This window comes from Amblyomma americanum, chromosome 7 (assembly GCF_052857255.1).
Source record: "Amblyomma americanum isolate KBUSLIRL-KWMA chromosome 7, ASM5285725v1, whole genome shotgun sequence".
In the NCBI taxonomy this organism is placed as follows: Eukaryota; Metazoa; Arthropoda; class Arachnida; order Ixodida; family Ixodidae; genus Amblyomma; species Amblyomma americanum.
The window spans coordinates 67,537,470-67,557,679 of record NC_135503.1 but is presented as its reverse complement, the minus strand read 5'-3'; the positions used below and the strand labels follow the sequence as shown (position 1 = coordinate 67,557,679).

The 20,210-nt window shown below is 50.0% G+C and overlaps 1 protein-coding gene across 1 annotated transcript in view; it reads right to left on the bottom strand.

Annotated features, from left to right (window-relative positions):
* LOC144097765 (sodium-coupled monocarboxylate transporter 1-like) overlaps nt 1-20,210 on the bottom strand; it is a 35,551-nt gene that overhangs the window by 3,066 nt on the left and 12,275 nt on the right. The window contains exons 6-11 of the mRNA XM_077630402.1: nt 13,633-13,706; nt 11,591-11,731; nt 8,922-9,051; nt 6,921-7,009; nt 1,082-1,191; nt 933-1,000 (exon numbers count right to left, since the gene is read on the bottom strand). Of these exons, the coding sequence (XP_077486528.1) occupies nt 933-1,000; nt 1,082-1,191; nt 6,921-7,009; nt 8,922-9,051; nt 11,591-11,731; nt 13,633-13,706 (612 nt within the window). The remainder of the gene's footprint in view (nt 1-932; nt 1,001-1,081; nt 1,192-6,920; nt 7,010-8,921; nt 9,052-11,590; nt 11,732-13,632; nt 13,707-20,210) is intronic.

Genomic DNA, 20,210 nt, shown 5'->3' with positions numbered 1-20,210 from the left:
AGACCGGCAATGCACTCGACAAAAGAGCATCGGGGCAACTTTACCACGTATCATTCAAAAGAACACGAAAAGGCGCACAAGTGTTGCTCGTAACTCGGGTTTAAATAGTGAGCCCATTTTGATGCAAGCAGCGGCAAAACAGATTCTAGTGAGATATCCCCACAATTAGTCGAACTCGTTCATTTGTATTTTTTTGAGTAAGCAACGTAAAGACAAAACCACCGGCAGCGAATTTTCCCGCCGGTGCTGGCTGTCAAGGCATAGGCCACCCCTGCATACCCCAGTTGAGCGTCGCTAAACTTAAGTATAGCAGTTCTCAGTGTAAAAAAAATGTATTCCGAGGTCGCAATCGTTTGCTATTGCTGCTATAGTTATTGGTCGCTTCATGCTGCATGGCGACGTTGAGACTGGTAAGCTACAGCCGAGGTTAGCCTTGAGTAATACTGTCGGCAGTTTTTTTCATCGCAGTGAGACTTATACGATTAACTAAGGCGGAAAATTATTGGCGCAGTTTTGTGAACTATTAGTCCGTCGTCATCCACTCTATAAGCACAGAAGAAAGTCGCTAGCTGGCACCGTCACCGTCTGCATTACGCACGCCGCTGACAGGCGATAACAACGGTATGGACAGCACTGAGCGCAAAGTGGAGATATTTTCTTTGTTAAAAAATTTCACAGAGGACTAGCAAAGAAATTTTTCAGAATTTTAATCTTCTGTTTTCTCCCAGCTACATCTACAAGCAAGGCAATAAGTGACGCATATTGAAAAGCGCGCCCTCCGGCTGACATTTTCGTTGAGTGGGATGCAAACGCAAAGTTTTTAGCTACGACGTCTACACCAAGTGATGTAGCTTAATTGCACAGTACTGGTATAAAACAAATCATGCTCGATGATAGCTTTATTTGCCTTAGTTACATAAAATGATACTTACGTGCACGATAGATTCCATGACTCCTGCGAGAAAAGCGATGGACATGGACAGCAGGCCGTAGGCTGCGGCTGTATATAGTTTCAGGAATGTTAGTTGTGCTCACATTCTCATTAAGTAATCCGAGACAAAAACCTGGGTCTGTGACTAACCGATGCACTTCGTGAGCCGCAGAGCAGAAGCTTCTGTGAGGCTCAAGCGCGGCCGAAGGAAGTCGTCCCAAGTCACAGCGGCCAGAGCGTTGTAACCGGATGACAACGTACTGGGAAGTGAATACGATAAAGCTTTGAAATTCAAGCGTTATTTTGAAGCACACTCGTTGCAGAAACGCTTGCGAACAACAGAGGACACAGAGTAGGAGAGAGGCTGCCATATTTAAAGACTTTTCGAGTGTTACAATAAGGTGCCACGGTCCCAGAGCAACAAATGAATCAAGGCATTTGAGAAAGAACGAGGCGAAAGTTACCGATGACAGCGGCGGCGAAGGAAATGATTGAAACCAGAGTTTGAAGTGTGCCGACTTGCGCACCGAAACTTTGAGAGTGTAGCGTCCCTCGCGCCGCGTTCGGCTCGCAGGCCATGGCACGCGGGGCCGGACAAGAAAGAGGTAGTTGGGCTAGGCCGCCGCAGCACGATCAGCGCAAATAAACAGTTCGAACCACAACGCTGTCGGAGCTGGTTCTTCCTCGCCTTAGCTCCTACAGATTTGATGACCCGGCTTCAAACACGCAACCCCATCCTCCTCTATGGATTCTGCTGGCTCTTCCGCGCTGCCTACCGGCGGCGACACGTTCCAGAACGCTCAGCCTCTCGATGCTTCGGTGGCCGACTTCCAGCCAGTCAGCCTGCCGCCATTTTGGCCCAACAGCCCCCGCGCATGGCTCCTGCGGGTTGAGGCGCATTTCCAGCTGCGACGTATCACCAGCCAGGAGACCAAGTTCCTCCACCTCGTGTCGTCCTTGCCTCCTGACGTCGCTGAGCACTTAGTGAACGTCATCAGCTCGCCGGACTTGGCTCGACCTTTTGACAGGTTGAAGGCGGCTATCAACGACCGCAAGTCAGAGTCATAGTGGCCTCTTGGGCAGATCGCCGTCGCAACGAACAGACCTCCCCGCTCCAAGCGATCAACCGCTCCCCCCTTCACACGTACGGCCTACGGCCCCTGACGCTTAACTTCGAATTGCGCCGCACGTTTCGCTGGATCTTCATTATCGCTGACGTCTCGCAAGCTCTTCTCTGCGCGGACTTCCTCAGTTTCTTCAACCTAGCCATCGACATGCAAGCTCATCGCCTCATAAACCTCAGCACGCACCTCTTCGTCAACGGCGTACTCTTCACCACTTCGGCAACGGGGCTTCGCGCTCCTGTTTCACCGTGTGCGAAAGTTCTGGCTGATTTTCCCAACCTCACAAAGCCGCATACCAGAGAGTCACCGGTGAAGCACTCGATCACTCACCACATCGTGACTTCGGGACCTCCGGAGTTTGCTCGCCCTCCCCGTTTGTCGGAAGAACGCCTCGCTATCGCTCGCCGTGAGTTCTAACACATGCTGGAACTTGGCATAGTACGCCCTTCCTCCAGAAACTGGGCATCGCCACTTCAAATGGTGCCTAAGAAAGATTCGCGCGACTGGAGACCATGTGGAGATTACCGCGCCCTCAACGCTCACACTTTACCAAACCGCTGTCCGCTTCCTCACGTACAGGACATCACATCAAATCTGGCTGGGTGCACGATCTTCTCTAAAATTTACTTAGTGAAGGCTTATCATCAAATTCCTGTGGCGCCCGCTGATATTCCGAAGATGGCCATTACCACACCGTTCAGCCTCTGAGTATGTGCGGATGCCTTTTGGCTTGCACAACGCCGCACACACTTTTCAGAGAGCTATCAATGAGGTTACGCGAGGCCTCGACTTTGTGTTCGCTTACATCGATGATCTCCTCCTAGCAAGTTCATCCGGTACTGAGCATGAAGCTCATTTGCGCGCCCCCTTCCACCGACTGGATGAATATGGGCTCGTCATCAACCCGAACAAGTGCCTCTTTGGCGTAGCTACAATAGAGTTTCTCAGTCACCTTGTCACTCAAAAGGGCAATCGGCCTCTCGACAGCAAAGTCAAAGCCATTCAAGATTTTCTCGCCCCCACGCCACTAAAAAAGCTCAGAGAATTCATGGGCCTCCTGAACTTTCATCGCCGCTTTCTCACGAAGTGCACATTTTTCTTGAAGCCTCTGACCGATCTTCTCGCTACGAAAGAAGATTCTGCTGCGCCACTTCAGTGGACTGAGGACGATGCCGCTGCATTTGCTGCTGCCAAGAAGGCGCCCGCAGACGCCACTTTGCTCATACTTCCAGTTCCTGATGCTCCGCTGCGCCTCGTCACCGACGCCTCGAGCAATGCCGCCGCCGCAGTTCTCGAGCAGGACGTCTCTAGTTCGCAGCCCCTCGGCTTTTTCTCCCAAAAGCTGAAGCCACCTGAAACTAAATACAGCACCTTCGGTCGAGAATGACTCGCTGTGTTCCTGGCCATCAAACATTTTCGCCACTTCCCGGAGGGCCGGGACTTTCACGTCAACACGGATAAAAAGCCCTTGATGTTTGCCTTCCAAAGGAACCACAGCACCTACACTGCACGCGAGATCTGCCAACTGTGTTTTATCTCCGAGTTTACAGTGCATATCCGTCACGTCCATGGCCCAGAGAATGCTGCTGCTGATGCGCTTTCCCGGGTTAGTGCCATGGCGTCCAAATCACCAGTGGACATTAAGGAGCTAGCGGCTGCTCAGTGCAATGATCCAGAGCTGCTACGTCTTCGCTCCTCATCCATGTCCTTGTCCTCCTCCGACTGTCCACTTCCGTTTTCCTCCCAGTTCATTACGTGCGAGACATCCACTAACATCTCGCGCCCTTACGTACCTTTGGGTTTCGTTGCACCATTTTTGAAAAACTGCACCGCGTGAGCCACCCTGGTATTCTTGCTACGCAGAAGCTGATCACATCTCGTTTCCTTTGGCCAAGAATCAATGCCGACGTCCGCCACTGGGCACGAACCTGCTTTCACAGCCAGCGCGTCAAAGTTAGTCGGCATACCGTCACACCTGCCTCTCCTTTTCGACCGCCTGACGCACGGTTTTCCCATGTTCACATAGACATCGTAGGAATCGTAGGACCATTTCCGTTATCACGTGGGGCCTCTTATCTGCTCACCTGTGCGGACCGTTTCACCCGCTGGCCCGAGGCGTTTCCCATTGCTGACGCTGCAGCCGAGACCGTTGCTTCGGCCTTCATGGCCGGCTGAGTCTCTCGTTTCGGCTGCCCGTCTGTCATCACCACCGCCCGCGGCCGTTTTACCAATATTCTGGGTTTTCGCCACATCCATGCGACCGCCTACCATCATTCGGCCAATAGCATGGTGGAACGTCCGCATCGACGACTGAAAGCTGCCCTTACCACTTACCAGCCAAGGCAACGCTGGTTCGACCAGCTTCCCCTCGTCCTCTTGGGCGTTCGCTCGGCACTGAAGGCTGACCTCGGCAGCTCTTCTCCTGAGCTAGTCTACGGCGTTCCCCTGCGTCACCCTGGGGAAGTTTTTTCTCCTTCCTCCCCTCCGTTAATCCATGATGCCTCCACCTACATCCGAGACCTGCGCAACACATTTCACCACACTACTCCTGTCACCCCTGCAGCCCGTCGCCCTCAGTCCGTGTTCGACAGCCAGGACCTGGCCTCCTGCACCCATGTCTTCATCCGCCGTGACCACGTCCGTCCACCCCTCACGCCTGCCTACGATGGACCATTCCGCGTCCTCCATCATGCGCAGACCTTCACGTTAGACGTCAACGGCCGTGAAGACGCCGTGGCTGCTGACCGCCTCAAACCAGCCTACAACGCCACTCCTCTGCCCGTCGGCCCTACACTCGCTCTCGCTTCGACTGCGCCACCATTGTGCGCAGCTTCCTCCAAACACATCCGCTGGGCGAATCCTGCGGCTTCGCTCTACGGGGGGGTGAGCCCTGTAGCGCCCCTCGCGCCGAGCTCGGCTCGCAGGCCATGGCACGCGGCGCCGGACAAGAAAGAGGAAGTTGGGCCAGGCCGCCGCAGCGCGAGCAGCGGAAAAGTACAGTTCGAACCTAAACGCTGTCGGAGCTGGTTCTTCCTCGCCTTAGCTCCGAAAAGAGCTTTGACCTGAGACCAGCATGCTGTGAATACGAAGTTTGCAAATTTGGGCCCGTTGATGCATGAGGAACATTAGGAAGGCGGCGCGCCTTCAACACATAGGTAAAGATTGTAGAAGGGACGTGGTGCACTAATCATCCTCACTCTTCTTACAAGTGCCATTTATCTGAGATGTTTATGTTAATCAGCTTGAATCTCTACGCAGTGTGACCCAGTGACAAACTTGTTTGTTCAGATGCGGCCAACATATTATGAAGCACGCTTCGGCGTTTGAAATTTTCCCACGCGTTCCGTAGCGAAGATATTATGGCTTCTTGCGCTCATACGCGAGCGCATAAGAGACTAGTGTTAACATAAGTGTAAAGTACTTTCTAGTTTTCGCTAGGCAAGGAGTAACAAGAGTTTGGTTGCCTAGTGTGCTCCTAACATTACGGCTGGGATTATATACAGTCCCAGCCGTAATATTCTGGAGCGCCAAAGACCGAGGCAACCGCTACTGTTGTGTAAGACCCTGGCTATATTTATTTCATGATTTTCTTGAAGGTACACGCATAGAAAATCTATTCAAGGAATAATTTCAACGAGAAGTTGTTCATGAACCCAATATTTCACATATCGTGAGACTGCACCATAACAATCAATATATCAGCAGATCCATCCTCGAGACGCTTTAGAACCAAGATTTTGCTGCACCTCGGACTATTAGACTATTCCAATCAATACGCTCACAATAGTATCTTACAATATCCCACAGGGGCCTCACGATGGAAACTCATTTCAAATAAAGCTGGATGTGCGATGCAGTAGCTGGCCCCTAAAGCATGTTCAACGTCAAAGTGTTCAAATATCCAAGGTTCCCAGCGCATTTGTGCGTGCAACTTTGTCTTCAGGTAGCAAGGCTTGCAAGATTTTGACGTCTCAGCTTATTTGATAGAAAGCTTTAGCATAGTGTAAACATATGCGGGATTAGCACATGCTTGTTCTGCAGGCGCAGTGGCAAGTGTGGGACTATGTGATGCGCGCCCAGGTTAGCATGGGTGAAAAAAAGACATCTGGTAATTGTTTTACGTCTGCGCCAGTTGACCCTCTATGCTAACACTTCCTTATAACCCCACTGGGTGTCAAAGCGAACAACTTTCCACGTGTAGTGATCTGTGCAATAGTAAACGGATGTCGCCTTCCTTAGCACTTCAGCATTGGTAATAATGATACACTTGTTCAAGTAACGCGAAACAAGGGTACAAAATAGAAGAATTCACAAAATACTTGATTGCAAATAATGCTTCCCTGCACACCGAATGCCATATTATTAACAGCCAGGATAAGTGTGCAGGACAAACAAGAAAAATAGTGGAAAGACGTGTAACTGACCTGCAAGGATATTTTGCGAAACATTTCGTGTACAGAGATACTGTTGGACAAGTCTGCAACTAATAACTCCCAATGTTATCTTAATGCAGAACAATTACTCAGCCATTTGAACGCCCTTTTTAGTGCTTACAAGGTGGGGTGTAAAACATGTGGTTGTGGACGCCATCTGCTGGCATTAACAAGTGTAGCTGTTCTTATAACGCCTAAAAAAATATTAAAAAGAGAGATTGAGAGCGCCTCGTTTCTTTTTTAGCAGAATTAAATTGATATGCTCAGTTTTTTTTTCGCTTTTAAATAACTTTTTTATTTTTACACTGTTCTAAAATGCAAAACAAATTTTTTATTTGAACCGCAGATCATTCATTTATTTACTTAACGCACATTCTGCCGGACGGTGCGTGCGTCAAAAACAGACGCTAAGAGATTTGTGTAAAGACTCACCTGAGACAGCTGCTGAAGACAGCGGCCACAAGCACACCGCTCAGTCCCGGGTAATCACGTAGTAGGTCCCGCACTATGTACGGCATGAGCTGAAGTCAGAATGAAAGCCGACAGTGTGATCTTTTCCTTATTCTACTGCAGAAAGTGTGAAATATTAGCATAGCAGCTCCAGGGAAAGAAAGACAAAACTGATTAGTTAACAATACATCACTTATCTACTGCTGATAATGTGTTGGAATATTGATGATGTCTTCAGTGTGCGCACGGAGAAATCCATGCTCCGTCTCCCCGCTTGCTCGCAGTACAGTGCCAGTGGGAGCACCGAGTGCAAGGCGACGGCTACTAAACTCAGACTATTTGACTTCCCTTAGCGTTTTAACAGCACATTTGTGGAAGCCTTCACTTTGCGCTTCTGTAGCTTTCATTATATGGCGAACAAGTTACAAACAGAATATAGACTGAAATACGAGAACATTTCTGCCTTTTATCTGCTCCTTGCACCTCCAGGAACTGCCAGGCACACACTTTAGGACCACGCAACTAACCGAATATAATGTAGATGTGAAAACGCCGAACATTGTAGAAAATTAAAATGTGCTTTGCCAACGCTTTGAAGGCAACGAAATTGCGATCACACCAGCCAAAGCGCTTAGCGCTGTCGCTCAGGTGAACTGACAGTGGAACATATGAATGTCACAAGGTGCTGGTGGCTTACAATTGAATTTGGACATCCTTACTAATTCCATAGCGATTTGAATCACTTTTTAAAACTGTCGATAGCAGGCGTCTGCTGCCTCTTTTGTTCTTGCTAACTGGTCAACACTTTCAATATGCTGGTGAACACTCTCAATGTTAGTTTACACGAAACATCAATACCCCCGAACGAAGAAGATTGGACGGCCGGCGCCGTGGCTCCGTTGGTAGAGCACCGGACGCGAAATTCGCAGGATGTGGGTTCGGATTCCACCGGCAATATATGGCTGCATTTCTTCTGCTTTATAATCAAATATCTTTCAGTGATCAAATTATAAAACATTTTTCTGCAATTGATCAACACGACAAAATTAAAAAAATGGCTGGGGCCCACCTTGTCTTGAACCTATTTACACGAATGAACGCTCTGTTAAGCATGGTCTCCACTGTCTCAGATTAAATGTTAAGGTCAAGGTCACGTACCTAATGGTCATAATCATGTGATCACGTGGTCATACTATCCTAGCTTGGGCCAAACCACGACACAGTTAAGTTTGGTTTGACTTTGTGAGGAATTGAAGGTCATTGTCTCATCCACATTGAAATCGGAAGTTGTACCTCGAGGAGCAGAGCTCCCGCTCTGAAAGAAACATTCCCTTGTGCTCCTTTGTTTCGGCAGCTGTTGGCTTCCTTTGTATTCATTCCTCCGCTCTCGCCAAACTCTTTGTCCTCCTTCCACGGTAACCATCAGCCGGATGGTACCCATGGTAATTATCCTCAGACTGTGCATTCATACGCTCATGGCATTACCTCCGCATTTCATGGCAACCCTCCTCCTACTCTTTCCAGGGTAACTACCCTAAGGGTAATTCCTGTGGCAAACACCCTATGCTTGCGCCTTACGCTATCGCCATACCCGGCTCGTTCCATGGCAAACATTCTCCGGTTGGTGATTCCTCCGCTCTCTCTATACCCTCCTCCTTCCCCGGTAACCACAATCTGAGTGGCTCTCATGAGAACACACTCACCGGTTACACCTACTACAACGACATACCACTGCTACTACTACTACTACTACTACTACTACTACTACTACTACTACTACTACTACTACTACTACTACTACTATACTGACGCGAAACTCGGGAACGGGTGCTTAACAGCTGTCGCTGTAAAACCCATCTGTGGCCCATGGGTTTGTGTTGACGAACCGTCCTTGTTACTAACCAAAACTCTGCGGCCCCACGATGGCACCAGCGATTTTACTCCTATGCACTCTTTTTTTTTTCATGGAGGACCATTCTTTACCTGGTCCGCCTTGTCGATGTCTCCCGTCAGCCTCGGATCGCATTCCCCGTACACTGCATAGATGGTCCATCCCGATAGCACGGACAGCACCGTGACCAAAGCGACGCCAGGAATGTTCAGCAGCAGAGCCCTGCAGCCTCGTAAAACACAGAACCATAATTAAAGCTCGCATTTACACTGCTGCACGAATAAAGAATAAATAGCACAAAAATATGCGTTTTATTTCTCGTTCCTTCGGTCGAACATTATCGTGACGTTCCACTAATATAACCGTGAACCACGAGTATCCAATAAATTTGAAACGCGACGCATTTGCATCAGTTCTTGACGAAATATTCATATATGCGGGAACTTATGATTACTTCTACTATTAAAACATATGTTTGGTGGTAATTAAGTTTATTCATAAATATAGACGCGAAAAGCGGAAGTGATACGAGAAAACTTTTGGTTTATTTTTGGTACCAAGACCATGAGGCGCTATGTCAGTTCTAGAGGTCAGCTGCTTTAAAATCTAGCTTCAAAATCGGCGTCCTGGCCTCAGTCATGCGAACGTCAAATTATGCCAACATGCGGAGACGTGTAGACACATGTAGAAAAGAGAACTTGCTGCGGGCTGTGCCAGTATTTAACAATGAGCCTATTCTATAGCATACCTTGTTTCCCGGACAATTCACCGAATGGTGCAAGCATTATAGTCTTCGTTCCTGCATACGTATATGTTCATCGTTTTGTTTCCAGCAGAAATGCACCCAATAATTCAAGTCCAGCGCTCTCGCCTATCTCGGCTAAGTCGCATTGTAGTTTATGCCTATACTAGTATGAGCAATATTACGTTTTTAATAAACGAAAAAATGCATAAGTTCTGCTTCGAATTACAGTCTCCTCGATAGGATGATAAAGTCTCGATGACACCCTGAATGTCGGCATTCTTGACACTCGCAGAGAACATGACGCTTGACAGAGGTGGGACGCTCACTTGTTCCTCCAGTAGATTGAGGGCTTCTTGACCTTCCTGGGTTCCAGTTTGAGGCACGGCCTCGTCCATCGATAATATGATAGACGAAGTGAAGCTCAATGAATGCTGGATGGTCAGCCAACAGGCCAATGCCTAAGATCCCATCTCGGGAGAAGAGTGACAGGACCTAAGGTTGCAGATTAAGTATGTCCGCTTACCGTTAATCATGCGGTACATCGTCCCGACGGCTAAACAAGGTAGCCACCAGCGGTGCAGATTGGTGGACAGTTCCAAGTGGTCAGCACTTTTTTGTTGTAAGCGGAAAACGGTCCGCTGATGACAGAGTAGTCCGCTCCTGTATTTATCACGTCAGTTGCCGTGCTACCATCAACAGCTACTACAAGGTCGATGGTTTGTGCTTGCATTGCAAGTCGGCCTTGAAATTCGGCAGCGGCATGTCGTTGTCGTTCTCCTGGGTAGCGACGTCATTTATAGGCTGGGTGGGGTTGTCGTCGTGGTAGTCTTCACTTGAGGCTTCATTGTGGTGGATGTACCGCGGGCATTCCTCTTGGTCGGTGCGGGATCTTGGTCGTTCTGCCATAGAGCAGTTCTTCGCGCACGGCATCCAGGAGATCGGCTGCTTGAGGCTGAAAATGCTGCTGCAGTCGGCTCGGTTCGTGTCGAACGACTTCCCGCAAGTCGTTGGTAGTTTTCCTCGAGTCTGGGCAAATGGCGCGCACTTGTTCCGGGCAACGGTTGCACTATGGAGTCCGGGCGTTGAGGTTCGTCTCGATGACGGACACTTCGTGCGTCATTTCTGTGATGGTTTGGGGCGGGTTTTTTTACGAGGCCGACAAAAGGTTACTTTACACATGGAATTAGAAGGCGAATCTTCTTTTCTTCTTTTCTTCAACCATGTTTGGGTTCACACACCAGAAAATGCGCCTCATTTCTGCACGTCCAGAATTTCATTTGACTCTTACATGCTTTACTGTAGCAGTACCGTAGCTCTTTCTTTATGCCGAATGCTGGTAAAGCTCTTCAGGGTCTCCCTCTTGAATATATTCCAAGTCACGAAGGAGATCTCTTGGTTTTCGTAACATGATTCAGCAAGGCCTTTTGAGGCAAAGGAAACATATTAGAACTTGTTTTTACCCTTGTCCCCGTTTAATGTTGGCACGCGCTTGAGTTGATCAACAGTTCTTACATGTAAAATGGTAGGAGCGTAACTGTGTTATCTTTGTTCTCCATATGTTTTCATTGTTTATTTTCCGGCAAAAATGCACCCAGTGGCTTAAGGACGCAATCCTGTTCATACTGGCTGAGTCGTATTGCAGTACGGCCTCTTTTCGATGAGCCCGAAAAAATAAATTCAGAATCAAATTAAGGGCCTCTCAGTTCAATGACAAAGTCGACTGCCATATTATATAGCGCTGAAATACGCCAAAAATTCACGACGATACGTGAAGAAGCAGGTGACCTTAACAGAAAGACGACAAATGTCCATGCAGCTACCAATCTGTCGGCCTGTATACTATTACTACTACTTTTCCCGTCAAAACGTTCCTGTTCCCGGCAATTAACCTCCAGTGCCTTGGCCACTCCTCCGTAGTGTGTATGTGCTAGCTTTATTTGAGGCCAACCAACCAACCAAACTGAACGTGAAGAAGCGTAGCAAGAAGGCATTACGAAGATGTTTATAGGGGCTTGCCTTCGGGAGTCCCGCAGCGAACCGATGCTCGAGTAACGCTGCACCTGTGTCTGGGTGGCACAGTAAGTGCTCATCCAGCTGACCGTCGCACAGATGAGCACGTTCCATGTAGTGTATGTCTCGTACAGGCTCAGGCTGAAGCTGCGAGGCAGGTAAGAACATACGCGTCCTGAAATTTGTTGAAAACCCCAAGGTTCCCTGTTAAATAAAAGCTGATGGTTATGTTGCCGATTTGTGGAATAATATAATACAATTCTTGCCTATTTTTTAAGCGTTATCATCTATCATCGCCACGTGAAAATATGGGTTCTATAATGATTGCACTTCTTTACAAAACATTTTATATTGTCTTTGTTGATCCCTGTAATTCAGTATTACATTACACACGTATACTCTTGCCATTTGCTAGAGGCTCTGATGAAAACTTTTTGGTCAGATAAGATAGGATATCTTTTCAACAAAACTGATGGTAAACAGTTAAAATCTGTAGATTTCTCACTTTGCCGTAACAACATTTTTGTCTTGCGGCCAAAGCTACAAATTGCGTCAGCCAGTCATGTAAGCGAACGAGTATGCCTTTATTTTCGCACCCGTTGCAAAGCAAAAACACAGCGTAGTCTTCATCGTTGTACGAATTACCACAAGTAGTTATTAACGAAGCACCGAAGTGTTGAGACCTGCCCTAGCATTTAGATTAACTAAAGCGGTTCATATGCTCCGTGAAGGCGCCGAAGCTTAGAGGTGTATATGCATTTATGTCGTACGCTTCTCAGTCGCTCGGCACACCCAATCGGTTCCAATGCACGCGCAGAGTCAGTGACAGGAGGCAAATATGCTAGCAGCAGAGGCTAGTTTGTCCTCGCTGCACCTGCGCTGCGCTGCACCTCACAATGCTACTGGCTATAAGTTGAGTTAAAAGAATGAAATCTAAGGTCTGACGAAATCTCGTCTGGTCGGGTAGTAAGTAAATCATTTCGACAGGAAAAAGGGACACGCCGACCAAAGGTTTTTGTCAAAACAGAACAAGGCTTCCGTATGGAAGCCGAAACGTCTCTTTTGACAAAAACCTTTGGTCGGCGTCTGCCTTTTTTCTGTTTAAATGAGTTATAAGTTGAGTTCTTGCACTATCCACAGCGAACCATCAGCTCGCTGGAACCAGCGCAGGAGGAAAAAAACTTTCACTGTCCAGGGCTTGACTCTCATGAGGGGCTTCAATGTAAGATCAGACAACTTCTTCGGCGCCACCGCCCCTCGTGGACCAGTCCCGATGAAACACTTTACAAGGATGCGGAATTACATCGTCGTCGTGAATTTATCTATTAAGCCATGGTTTCATAATTACAGGAATGTGCGAAAAATTTCAAGATTACAAGAATGTGATTGCAAGAAGAATGGGATAAATAAAGAAAATATACATGAAAACATTCGTACCGGAACCATCTTGTCAAAAGTGGTCGGTAGCATGACGGAAGTAAACTTACATTTCTGAGAGACCGATATGAAAAGAAACCGAAAGCACACGGGCATGTGATTGGTGCGTGTGGATAGGAGAGAGGACAAAATTGGGGGATCACGCAAGACTGCTGTCATATGCTTTGGGCTATTATTCGAGATGATGTGTGCAGTATTTCCAGTGTGTCGAACAAACGGCCGTATCGTGGCTTGTGACGAAGCGAGGTGTCCAAGCGGGCGAAAATGCGCCCATTCGCTCGTAATGTAATGTCTCATCATGAGACCCCATGTAATATAAGGCCTCCTTAACATGAGGCCCCATGTAAGATGAGACCTCATGTAATGTCTCAACACGAGAACCTTGACGAATCAAATAAACAGGTGCTTGTCATTATCAGATTGTTTTGCTGCCCCACGATGTCACACAGTGCAGCACCGCCGTTTGCTCTACACTCGGGCGATACTTTTCAAGAACTGGCCGGCTGTAGTACATGCAGTGTATGGCATTCACGGTGCCGCTTTAATGCGTAATTTTGGCGCACTAACATGTAGCGTGAATTGCTGCTTTGGCATCATATGTAAAGCCTTACTTCGTAAATAGGATTCGGCCCCCGTCGCTGGCTTTCTGCCACATGGTGCCGAAGTCTCCGATATGGTGCACACCCTGCGTAGCAGAAATACAGTTGATAAATTTATGTAACGAGTGCTCCGTTGCATGAAGACGATGTGACCGCTTACTTCTCTATTAGTGTCACCTATAGAGGCCCAGGAGTCACAGCAGCTGCGGCATCTCTACGCATCTTTTGGACGTCTCAACATAAGAAAGTAGCATTGCAAAGAATGGTCACTCAATTCCTATACGCGAGATCTGAGTAAAAATAGTGTTCCATGAAGGAAACAAATATTTATGGAACCAGAAGGAAGCATGTTTTATGCCTTGCAGCCCACTACCTCATAATGCGTACGAACTGCAGATAATGCCTTTTGCCTTCTTATTTCCAAGTTTTTACTAAACAAAGACTACAAGGTTCTGTCCTAGGACTCTGTGCCCTCGGGTGACTCACAAAATTCGACGCTCGTTTTGCGGCTAGGCACATAATTGTTCTTATTTTCTGCGTGCCTGAGCTGAAAGTTCAGTTACGGTATTCACATTATTGTTAACATTATTATTGTTATTATCACTACGTTTAGAATTTTGTTCATGTATTAAATTGTGTAGCAACATTTTGAATTGCTAAGTATGCAGAAAAGGTGCGGTAAAAGCATTTAACGTGCTACTGGTTCCTCCCTTATGGTTAAGCTCTCTTCGTCAGGCATGCGAAATAAAAGCTTTGAAATAAAAGTAGAGCCTGCGGCTGGCACCGACGCACTAGTGCGGGCGCAGATCTCAAGGCGGCAGTGCCGACTGCCTTCAGGTAGGGTGCCTCGGTGCCGACGAAGCTGGCCTTTCGAGGCACCGTGCCTTCTGCTGGAGCTGGCAGGACCAGGCCTGCAGCCTACCACAAGGCGGTTGTGTAGTGCACAGAAGCTTTAGCTTTCTGGCGCTTTTCTTCTGTGATACTTGGCATTAACAAGAAAAATGCCGCCTTCACCACACCGCGGTGACTTCCTGGTCGGGACAAGGCAGAAAGTCAACAAGTTTCTGTCTCTTCATTTTTCTCAGAGCTCTCTTTCTGGCCGGTTTTGATGATATCTGCTTACTGGAGGAAGTCGCTTTCAAACCACATAAGCTAACAATATTGCCACCTAGTGTTGCCAGGTGGCGCAAGCTGTCCGCGAAGACGATGAGGTTGCGATCGTGCTATCACGGATCGGCCGCCATTACCGTCTCCTCTTGCCGACTCCAGCTGTTGAAGCGTCTCTCCGTGAGAACTCCGTGACAATTTGGTGGAGGTGCTGGGTACGAGTATCCCATGCAAGAAACCCCTCCAGGGAGCCGTGCCGCCAGCCCTGCGCCGATTGACACCCCGGTACACCGCTTCAGCCGGAGGCTGCAGGGACTTTCACCGGAGCTTGGACCACTCGAGACAGTCATGATACCAGCCACCGGTATTCTCACGCAAGCTGCCGGTGCTACACCTGCCCACTATACCTTGCAGACCCCGCGGGTTCCCAAGGCCTTCCACGGGGACCTTTTCGAAGACGTGGAGGACTGGTTCCTTCACTTCGAGCGTGTGGCTGCTTATAACCAGTGGGACGACGCCGCGAAACTAAGAAACGTCTACTTTAGCCTAGAGGATGGCGCCCGCACGTGGTTTGAGAACCGTGAGGAAGTTCTAACTTCCTGGCGAGAGTTTCGCCGTCGCCTGCTGGAGGCCTACACCAGCGCGGATCGCCGCGAAAGAGCGGAGCGGGCAATCCAGTCCCGCGTCCAGCTACCGAACGAAAGCGTACAAATGTACGTCGAGGACATGACGCGGCTCTTCAGGAGAGCTGATCCTGCCATGCCTGAAGAGAAGAAACTTCGGCACTTAATGAGAGGCGTCAAAGAGCAGCTGTTCGCAGGCCTCGTGCGCAGCCCACCATCTACAGTTGCTGCATTTCTTTCGGAAGCCACAACGATGGAGAAGGTCCTGCAACAGCGTTGCGCCAGTTACGACCGGCCCGTGCATGCTGCTGCAGTCACATCATCGTTTGCCACCATCGGACAGCATCCTGATGATTTGCGGGAACTTATTCGCACAATCGTGCGTGAGGAGCTTCACAAATTTTGTAGCCCGTCGCAGCCTGCGCTCGGTTCCATCTCCGCTCTTGTACGAGAGGAGGTGCAACAGGCGTTCCGGGGCCCTGTTCCTGTGGTCGACGTACCACCTCTGTCTGGGGACTACCACCGTCCGACGTACGCCGAAGTTGCAAGGCGTCCGGCTCCCGCTTCGCCGCCACCAATTCACGCCACGCCTCAAGCCCCGCGGCCCTCAGTGCAACCGGTGCAGTACTTCGAGGATCGTCGAGCACCCCTCCGAAAGGCCGACGTTTGGCGTACACCTAACCGACGACCGCTCTGTTTTCACTGCGGAGAGCCAGGTCATCTTTATCGAAATTGTTATTACCGACGCATCGGCATCCAAGGCTTCCGCACCGACTCACCGAGACCCCGTCAAGGTGAACGACCCCCTGAAATTGAAGAATTCCTTGCGGACCAGCGCAATCCATCCCGAGCGCAGCGGCAGTCGCGCTCACCCTCACCGAGGCGCTCTTCCCCGACACCTCCCGGCTTCTCGCGAGCGGCACCGGGCCGATCGCCAAGTCCTCGTCGGGAAAACTGAAACCCGCGACCTTCGGGGGCGAGGTCGCTGGGGGGCGCTGTGCTGAAGACCTCCCGTCGTCGCCGCTACAATCCGACAAAAACCCGCCGACGCCATCACCAGAGTTAAAAAACCGCGTTTCTTTAGAAATACCCGTTTTTATCGATGGTCGCAGAGTAAGCGCATTAGTTGATACCGGGGCCGATTATTCGATCTTAAGTGGACAACTGGCGACCATTCTGAAAAAAGTGATTACCCCTTGGCCTGGCGCGCACCTTCGAACTGCCGGCGGTCATCTGGTTACGCCCAAGGGTATGTGCACTGCTCGCGTTCAGATCAGCAAGTCCACGTTCGTCGTCAGCTGCATCGTCCTGGGCGAGTGTTCTCGGGACCTAATCCTCGGCATCGACTTTCTGCGGGAGTATGGAGCAATTATCGATCTGCGCAACCGAATCGTCATGTTTTCCACAGAGCAAGCCGCCGAACTCGACAACTCCTGCCAACGCAGTGCCGCACTTCGCGTTTTCGCCGACAGCGTCACACTTCCGCCCCGTAGCAGTGTTTTGATTGAAGTCGCCTGTGCTGAGTTGCACGACGCTGAAGCAGTCGCCGAGGCTAATCATTCGCTCCTCCTGACTCAAGGCATCTGCGCCGCTCGAAGCTTACTAACAATTCGCGCTGGCCGGTCTGCGATCCTTGTTACAAATTTTTCTCCAGAGCACCGGCACCTTTTCTCTGGAACTGCGATCGCTACCGCTGAAGCGGTTGTGGATGTTCCGGTCTGCTTTGCGTTCGCGGCAGCGGCCCCTGACGACCAATCATCGCGCGCCACTGACGACCAATCTGTTCTGAATGTCGACATCAACTGCAACCTCCCCGAAGGAAAGCGCCTGGCCTTAGAGCACTTGCTATTGGAGTATAAACAGTGTTTCGCTTCTTCGTCGAAAGTTCGTCAAACGCCCCTAACGCAACACCGGATCATTACGTATGACGACGCTCGCCCTATCCGCCAGCAGCCTTATCGTGTTTCCGCCAAAGAACGGGAAGTAATCCAAAAGCAAGTTCAGGAGATGATTGACGACGGTGTAGTTCAACCTTCCCAAAGCCCGTGGTCTTCGCCTGTTGTCCTTGTTAAAAAGAAGGATGGAACACTTCGATTCTGCGTGGACTACCGTAAATTAAACAATGTGACTAAAAAGGACGTCTACCCGTTGCCCCGCATTGATGACTCCCTGGACAGATTACGGCGTGCTAAGTACTTTTCATCCATTGACCTGAAGAGCGGTTATTGGCAAATTGAAGTGGACGAACGGGACCGCGAAAAAACTGCCTTCGTTACACCAGATGGCCTCTATGAATTCAAAGTGCTGCCTTTTGGCTTGTGCTCTGCGCCAGCGACGTTTCAACGGATGATGGACACAGTCCTCACCGGCCTCAAGTGGCAAAGTTGTTTTGTATACCTGGACGACGTTGTCGTTTTTTCAGAAACTTTTGAACAGCATCTCGTGCGCCTGCGAACTGTCCTCAGAGCCCTCCATTCCGCTGACCTTACGCTGAAGCCCCAGAAGTGCCACTTCGGTTACACAGAGCTCAGGTTCCTCGGTCACGTTGTGAGCGCCGACGGAGTTCGACCCGACCCTGACAAGACAGCCGCCGTCGCCAATTTTCCTACTCCGACTGACAAGAAAGCTGTCCAGCGTTTTCTGGGTCTCTGTGCATATTACCGACGGTTTATTGCGGACTTCGCAAAGATTGCAGAGCCGTTGACGCGCCTCACCAGGAGCAACACCTCCTTCGTTTGGACAATAGACCAAGAGACGGCTTTCTCTTCGCTCCGCCAACGCCTTCAGACATCTCCCGTTCTTGCACACTTCGACGAAGAGGCCGACACCGAGATCCACACCGACGCCAGCAATATCGGTCTTGGAGCTGTCCTTGTCCAACACCAAGAGGGCATTGAGAGAGTTATAGCCTATGCTAGCCGTACTCTCTCCCGCGCCGAACGCAATTACTCTACGTCAGAGAAGGAATGCCTTGCTGTCGTATGGGCCACCATGAAATTTCGCCCTTACCTTTACGGCCGCGCATTCAAAGTCGTAACCGACCACCACTGCCTATGCTGGCTGGCTAATTTGCGAGACCCGTCTGGACGATTGGCCCGCTGGAGTTTACGGCTCCAAGAATTCGACATTACCATCGTATATAAGTCGGGCCGTAAACACGAAGACGCCGACACGCTGTCGCGTGCACCACTCGACTCTTCCGGTCCCGAAATCGACGACGACAGCGGTTTCCTCGGTATACTTAATGCATCGGACATAATAGCCCGGCAGCGGGCTGACACGGACCTCCGACCGCTGATTGACAACCTTGAAGGTCACGCCATGCCTCTACCACGACACTTCGCTCGACGTCTCGGCTCTTTCTGTTTGCGCGAAGGTATCTTATACAAGAAGAACTCGAGAGGCCAAGAAAAAGCTTACCTTCTGGTACTTCCGGCCGATCTTCGCGCCGACATTTTATTGGCATGCCACGACGAGCCCACTTCAGGCCATCTGGGTTTTTCCCGGACGCTCGCCAGGATACGCAACATGTACTACTGGCCCGGACTCTCGGACGATGTCCAAAGGTACGTAAAAAGCTGCCGTGAATGCCAGCGCCGGAAGACGCCACCGCTTAAGCCGGCGGGTTTTCTCAAGCCCGTTACTACACCCCGCTCTCCGTTCGATCAAATAGGAATGGACCTTCTCGGTCCTTTTCCGTTGTCACTCTCAGGAAACAAGTGGATCATAGTCGCTACTGACTATTTGACTCGCTACGCCGAGACCAAGGCGATACCCTGTGCCACAGCTTCAGAGGTCGCCGACTTTTTCATGCAAAACATCGTCTTGCGGCACGGAGCCCCTTCGTGCGTTATTACCGACAGAGGCACAGCGTTTACAGCGCAGCTAATTGACCATATATTTACGTTGAGCTGCACTAGCCATCGCAAGACCACAGCTTATCATCCGCAGAGCAATGGGCTAACCGAACGCTTAAACAAGACCATTGCGGACATGCTGTCAATGTACGTAGACGTTCAGCACAAAACTTGGGATGAGGTGCTACCGTACGTCACATTTGCGTACAACACGGCCCTCCAGGAGACTACACGCTTTACTCCCTTTCGTCTTGTATATGGACGTGAAGTCCAGAGCATGCTTGACGCGATGCTACCATGCCTCGATGACGACCAACTCGCACCCGATGTTCATGAAATTGCCCAACGCGCTGAAGAAGCCCGTCAGCTTGCCCGCGTACACATCGGCCAGCAGCAGGGCACTGATGCGCGCCGTTACAACCTTCGACATCGACAGGTCGACTACAATCCCGGTGAACAAGTTTGGGTGTGGACACCTGTCCGCCGCCAGGGCTTGTCCGAGAAACTACTCTGCCGGTACTTTGGCCCCTATAAAGTGCTACGGCGTATCAGTGATGTTACCTATGAAGTGGTTCCCGACGGTGCCGCGCAACCGAGACGTCGACAGCCCAACAGCTCTGACATTGTGCACGTTGTGCGGCTTAAGCCGTACTATGCCCGATAACGGCTTAGCGGCCCTCCGTTGTGACTCTGTGTGTGCTCCGTTTTCCTACGCTGCTGGCGGCCCCACTGCGATGCCCTTCTTTTTCGGAGGGGGGAATAATGCCACCTAGTGTTGCCAGGTGGCGCAAGCTGTCCGCGAAGACGATGAGGTTGCGATCGTGCTATCACGGATCGGCCGCCATTACCGTCTCCTCTTGCCGACTCCAGCTGTTGAAGCGTCTCTCCGTGAGAACTCCGTGACAATATTATAATCTCAAGCTCAAATTGCGGCTATATGCTCGTTGCGACAGGGCTGTTATCCGTCGAGCAGTCATCCCGCATAAGTTCGGCGTTCAGAGTG